At 41.1% G+C, this 6,683-nt stretch overlaps 1 protein-coding gene across 4 annotated transcripts in view; it reads right to left on the reverse strand.

Annotated features, from left to right (window-relative positions):
* Positions 1 to 1,746: 1,746 nt before the first annotated feature.
* The window catches only part of TSSC4 (tumor suppressing subtransferable candidate 4), a 5,378-nt gene continuing 441 nt past the window's right edge, over positions 1,747 to 6,683 (reverse strand). Inside the window, exons 2-4 of one of the 4 annotated variants that reach the window (XM_010563882.1) lie at positions 6,487 to 6,613; positions 5,548 to 5,620; positions 1,747 to 4,494 (exon numbers count right to left, since the gene is read on the reverse strand). In XM_010563882.1, coding sequence (XP_010562184.1) covers positions 3,366 to 4,406 — 1,041 coding nt within the window. In that variant the 5' untranslated portion in view covers positions 4,407 to 4,494; positions 5,548 to 5,620; positions 6,487 to 6,613 and the 3' untranslated portion in view covers positions 1,747 to 3,365. Of the gene's footprint in view, positions 4,495 to 5,547; positions 5,621 to 6,464; positions 6,614 to 6,683 lie in introns of all 4 variants that reach the window. The other 3 variants (XM_010563883.1, XM_010563884.1, XM_010563885.1) reach the window with 3 other exon arrangements.

The following is a 6,683-nucleotide window of genomic DNA, read 5'->3' on the forward strand; positions in this document are numbered from 1 at the left end:
ATTTTATTCTCATTTCTTCAGATTAAACCTTTTGTCCTACTGAACTACTATAGAATTAAAATCCTAATCTCATCAAGGCCTAAGGCCCAGCTCTCAAATCCTTTATGCTGAGCACTGTCAATGTTTGACACTACTGACAATTTCTTGGTCTTCCTCCTTCAATTTCTTGGGCTTTCTTCCCTGCTGCTCCTGTATCACTTGGAAACTCCATTCCACAGATCACACTGAAAACTTTCTCTTCCAGGACGACTCTACCACCTTATTTTCTAAATACGATCTGCCTTCTGTTCTCCAAATACACACCCTCAATCCATTGTCATCATCACTCATTTTCACATTTTTCTGTTCAAGGGAGTCTGCCTTTGGAAGGGTGATCATTTACGCACTAAAAAACAAGCCACATCCTTGGCCAAGAAAGCAAGCTCGTATTTCTGAGTTGCTTAGAAAGGAAATCAAGAAATAGTTTCCACAGGAAAGGGCCTGGGATACTGAACTATTAAAATCCATACAGTTCCTGGAGTTCTTACAACCCTCAAATGATCTCACTCACCATCTTCTCTTCCCACGCTGGCTTCTGTGAGGTATTCCTTTGCTGGTATTCCTTAGAGGGCTCCTCGCTCATCCCAGAAACTGGAATCTCATCATGCAGTCCTCAAGAATGCGGTGGCTTGCAGTCACTTTCCAAACACAAAGCAGGTGACCCTCCTGCAGTCAGACCCCCAGCCTCTGCTGCTTGCTTTTTTGTTTCAATGCCAGATCATAGCTGCTGTCAGCTTGCTGCTGTTACCATACCACATGGAACACTGCATCTACACTTAAGCAGTTTTCTGATTTCATTTTAGTTTTCTCTCTCAAAGGTCAGGAAAAAAAAAATAAAATCATTTGGAGACTTTAAAGCAAGAATGTGTAGCAAGAATCTCCCTACAGACCAGGAATTTACATTGTTTGTCATTTTTATCATTACTTAAACTGGCATGTACATTTTTAGCATACAAAAGCCAGCTGGCTTTATTAGAATTTTGTGTGAAAAGACACACCAATAAAATGGATATTACTACTGTCCTCTAAAGGGAAATTTCTTTGGAATAATATAAACAGCATCAGAAGGGGGAAGTATTGGGTTGTTGTCTTTCTTACACCGATAAGCTTCAACTGAACTTAATTTCTTCATGCATACAGCACTGCTTCTATGCAACATAAACATAGGTTGTGCAAAAGCTTTCTCTGTTGCCAGAGGTGGAAAAAAAAAATCTCATCTGATAAAAATACCTTTCCGGCACAAGTCTTTTATTAATAGATACAAATCTTGTTATGATGTCTTCATAAAATAGGCATTTGTCCAGTTTATTCAGCTATGCCCCAGACCTCAGTGACCCCATTAACAGTGATGGAATTTTGGAACTGTCCTACCTGTTCTTCACCCTAGGCAAGCAGGAGTTATAAAACCAGTTAAGTTTGTACTGAGCTACACTTTCTGTTAGGAAATAATGCGTATCTTACAACCAGCACACCCTCCTCTTGCAAGCAGCTTCCATTCTGAAATGGCTACTGCTTTAATTGTGATCAGCACATTAATTATCCACTGGAAACCAAAAATCTATCTTTTTGGAATTGTTGTCATGTCCCACTCATGTGCACTAGAACAACTGATGTATTTAGCAATGACTCATTAATTAACGTGCATCAAACTGTATACTCATGAGAAAATACATTCTGCTTTTAAAATTAAAAGGTGAATTTCAAAGATGGAGCAATATTACTCATTTTACATTGTTTTCTGCTTCTGCTGCCAAATGATGCCATCTGTTCAAACACAAAGACCCAAATGATTTGGGCCTACCAGTCAATTATTTGTAAGATGTTGACACCTCCCCAGAGGAAGTAACCTCCTCAAATATCCTTCAGAGTTTGAGCAAGCACAGTCTAGCAAGAAAGATCACAAATCCTGAAAAAGTAATCTTTCACTACACGGTTATAAATACTAACATTGGGGCTCATTAATTTAGAATACTGGCAAAAAAATGTCAGTCCAAACTGACCTGAACTAATTTGAGTTTCAAATCATATAACCTTTCAAAGAATTTAATCTTTCAACCTTATTTATAAAATTCATTGACATTCTGTGTGAAAAACTACTATATTTGACATTCATTACAATGTGATTCATTGTATGAGGCGATTCATCCTATGAGGTGATTCTCTATATATTGTAAAATGATTGAAAATGTTAAATATGTGAATTTTAGAATCTAAAATATAAGACTTGAGGGAGAAGTTACAAGATGGTAAGCGTAGAGTAACATTCTAGATGTTCAAGACAATTCTCAAATCAAATAAACAGTATTTGTTAAAACTCCTATAGCTGCATTAATCAGCATCGTTCAAAGAGATTAAGAAATCAAGCTACAATTGAAAGTTTATTGAATCCCAAAGAACAAAAAAGTATCCAGTTCTGGTATAAATACCTCATTCCCACCAAATCCACACAGAGAATCCATGTGGAAGCAGTGCCACTTGGAAAGGACGTACAAACGTGCAGGCCAAGAATCATCACATCATATCCTACCAGTAAGAGGAAAAGTTGCTGCCCAATTTAACAACCAAAGCAAATTCTGACCTACACTCAATGTGGTGAGACTTTGCTAAAGCCACCCTGAGCACGTCTTCACCAGGATGTATCCAGAGTTGTACCTCTCCACAGGAAACACTACGTTTTTTAAAATCGTGTACCATGTAACACTAAATAAGGTAAATATTAAGCCAACTTTAAAAAAAGTTGGCCCCCCACCTGGGCCCTCCAAATTCATGATTGGCCACCATTGTGCTTTCACTCTCAATGGCAATGAGAAAAGGATGTATTAAAAAACCCAAAAGTGTTAAAAAAAAAAAAAGTTTTTCTCCCTCGGACAGGGCCAGGAGAAATCACATCTAGTGGAAGACTTGGTTTTATTTTCATTGTTTAAAAATCTCTATACAATGAGCTCAGCATCATTGTTCCAGGATTCTACAGGATTTGGGAACAGCTCTAACCTGGGGGTTAGCAGGAAGCCTTACAGCCTTTTAGCTAACACATCTTCTTCTTTGGCTACTTCAGCTCTAGAGCAAGACCCAGAGAGCTGCTCAAGCAAACAAAGCATATCTTATTGCCTCCTGCTAGGGTGCAACTTTTCACGAACAAAAGTCTGCAGAGTATTTTAAGTAGCTTAATTTCTAACAATATATAATGTTCTTGGTGGCTACGATGCAAACCATTAGACAAAAAGGTATTATATGGTTTCCAGACCAGAAAAAAAAAAGTCAGAGAAAAAACCAAACACACCCAAAGGCAATACAAGTCCTTGGATGTCTCCAATGTCCTCCATCCTTCAGGACTCTTCCTCCTCCCCTTCATCGTCTACTTTAGGCCGGAAATTTTTCCTATTCTTCTTCTTACTGCAATGGAATCCAACTGTTTCAGCTGACGGCTCTTCACCTGCACCACTAAACCTTGCACTAAGCTTACCCTCTGTGTTCAGGTCCCCCACCATCATGCACTCCTCCTCCTCTGTTGCCTTTCCACTTCCACTGTCTAAATGCCCCAGCTCTACCTTATCTTCCTCCCTCAAGTCATCAGTCTTCTTAAGAGATTTTCCTTTCAGATCCATTTTCATATGTTTCTTACCATCCTCCCCTGCTGACGTTTTCTTTTTCAGTCCATCAACACCCCTTTTTGCTGGTTTGGTGAAGACAATCCTCCCAGCTCCACAGCTAGAAGGGTCCTGGTTGAAGTATGGGGTATAGCTATCTTGGATAGCTGAGCTTTGTTCCTCCCCTCTTTTCTTCAAACCCTCTAGAAATTCCATGGCCACTGCCCTGTTAGTCTTGTCACTAGCCTCTGAAACTCCATCTAGGCTGTATTTGGTCCAGCGCTCTGGGTGTGCCACATAGTCAGGCACTGCAGGAGAGGCTTTGGGAGCCTGCACTGGTTTGGCTTGCTTTCCCAGGCTTTCTGGAACCATGTTACCTGAAACTGTGGTTGGAGGCAATGGACGCTTAAACCTCCCATCAACAACATTATCTTCAGGCATCAAGGGCACAGACGACTTGGCTGCTTCTTCCAGGCAATCAAAAATGCTCTGGCTACGGAGAGAGAATGTAGAACTCATGCCCCTCAGATGGAATGGCTGGACAGGAGATCTACGACTGCTGTTTGAAGAGTCGGGGGTCTCCCTGGATCTGTAATCCCCATCATCTGCAGATGGCTCCTCAGGAGATATTGTATCAACTTCTGCTTCATCCGCTAACCCCAAATCATCGGAATCAGAATCGCTGAGTGACACTGTGTCTGAGGGCAGAGCTCCTTCGTAGTCTGTGGCACCATCAGCCACTATTCCCAGAAAGGGTTCACCTGCATCCTGATCCCCCATCTTCGAGCTGTCACTCCACTGGGGTCTTTGACGTAGGCCCAGGAACAGCTGCAAATACAGTTTTCCAAATGCCCACCAAGTTCAGTGCCTAGAATACAAAGGAGCATAAAAATTCAACCGTGAAATGAGAACCAAATATGAGACTATCATTCTGTGCTGTGCAAAATAATTACTACTGCAATATAACAGGCAGCTATACTTCAGGGATTGCTAAGCAATTTTGCTTGAAATAAAAACATTACTTAAGGAATGAATGCACATTAAAATTAAAGACACAAGACTCAATACAAGAATATGAAATAATTAAAAATAGTGTTGCACACCAAATTTCATTAAAGGTTACAGCAGGTCCAATTACTAAAAGATGAGCATAAATTTTTTGAGCAAATGTGTCTTACACATCTTCCAAGAGACAGCAGTGACCTCTCCAAATTACACCCTGCCTTTATCATACTGTATAAATCCGCAAAACCACATTCTAATCTCTCACACTTTCTTTTGGCCATTACGATCCTTTACTGCATTAGCCACTCTACCTCCCATCCCAATAATCACCACATTCTGGCTATTATAAAGGACAGTGTCCCTGTTCGAGGTCAGTGGCAGAGAAGCCACAAAAGTACCAGGGCTACAGTTTCAGGATTGCTTTAAAGTGACATGAAGTACAAGCTCCACTCCTTCCTTGCGTTTAAACTCTTATGTCATTATTAGATTCCTGGAATCAGAAAACAAGCCAGCTCAAGAAACCAATCCAACTGGATTAAGAAAACTAATTGCACATGCCATGCTTGAGCATGGAAACAAGGGGAGGGTGCAATCAAGAGTCTGCAAGAGCTGGCCCTTCAATCAGTAAAAAGACAGTGTGATTTGAAGCCTGACTTCCAGCAACGGCTGGAACACCTGATTCACTCTGCCACCTGCTTGAAGGGAACCCTGCAGAACCGAGGTGGTTGATGATCACACTACCACTTGCCGGGCAATCAGAAACAAGAGTTGGCAAACACATACCTCTGTTCAGCTCACAAAAATGTGAATTATAGAGACAGTTCTAATATATTATTAGAATAAGCTCAACTACCTAATTTTAGGTCCTTCTGAAACGATGCAGTAAACAGACATGGAAAGTCTGTTAGTCACTCACTTTCTCTTGAGACTGAGTCAGCTTCCCCTCCTGAGGGTCAGTTAAAGCCACCAAAGATCTCAGCACTTCCACCCTAGAAAACAAACATTTCCATCAAGATACTGGAAATGTAGTTTTAAAAATAATTCCTTCCCCCTGAATCATCCAAGGCTGCAGAACCGAGTTCTAAATCTGACACAAACTCATGGTGGTATAAAAGTCTGCCGATATTCCTGGATTTTTGGCAAAAGAACACCGCACAGCCTAATAAGGCAGGCACCACTATATTTACTCAGCCTCCACATTCACATTGCCAATCTTGCTCTGTAGAAGAGAAGAGAGGTTTTAAACAAAAAACCCCCCCAACTGTAATTTGCATGTGCAGTAAACCATTACTAAATGAACAGTATTAAATGCAGCTAAGAAAATATAAAAATAATAGTTATGCATTGCAAGTACTAAGTGCTGCTAAGTACTAAGACCATGGATACCAGAGAGTTCTGTTTTCAAAGAAAGGTCATATTCACAGTTAGGGCCAGATCTTCACAAGGCATTAAAACATTGAGAAACTTCTGAAGAATTCAACAGACTGACTGCTGTGTTCCATGTGAAGTCTGGCTGTCTTTGACAAAAAGGATCCGATGACTGCTTTGGAAAACACTGCCCTTGGTGTAACCCATAAACGTGAAACAATAATCTGAAAATTACACACTCTTCTGCATAGTTTTATAACACACAAAAAGTAACAACCACAGCCCAAGAGAGACATTGAAGCGTGCCACTGACTAAAAGAGCTGTTTTCAGATGGCAGTAGAAGTATTCATCACAGGCTGTGAATCAGGGTACCTCTTGTCTGAGGGAAGCTACACAGAAAGGAAGAATTTTGCTCCTAAGGCAATGTTTCAGCCTTAACAACATAAGCAGCCAAACATACTGACCCTTACAGCACACCAGACTCACAGGTTTGTTACGGTGACGTGACCACAGCACAACTTGGATAGGATGGTGTCTCTCTGGGTGCGAAAGCCCCCATTGGACTCTTCCATCCTGGTCTTACTCACACGGGCCCTGTGCGTCTTTGTGCAGCCTGTGAGGAAAACAGAGACCCCAGTCACCCCAAACCACGGCCACGAGCGTGCTCCCACGGCAGAGACACC

Source organism: Haliaeetus leucocephalus, unplaced genomic scaffold (assembly GCF_000737465.1).
Source record: "Haliaeetus leucocephalus isolate CR32 unplaced genomic scaffold, Haliaeetus_leucocephalus-4.0 Scaffold173, whole genome shotgun sequence".
Classification (NCBI taxonomy): Eukaryota; Metazoa; Chordata; class Aves; order Accipitriformes; family Accipitridae; genus Haliaeetus; species Haliaeetus leucocephalus.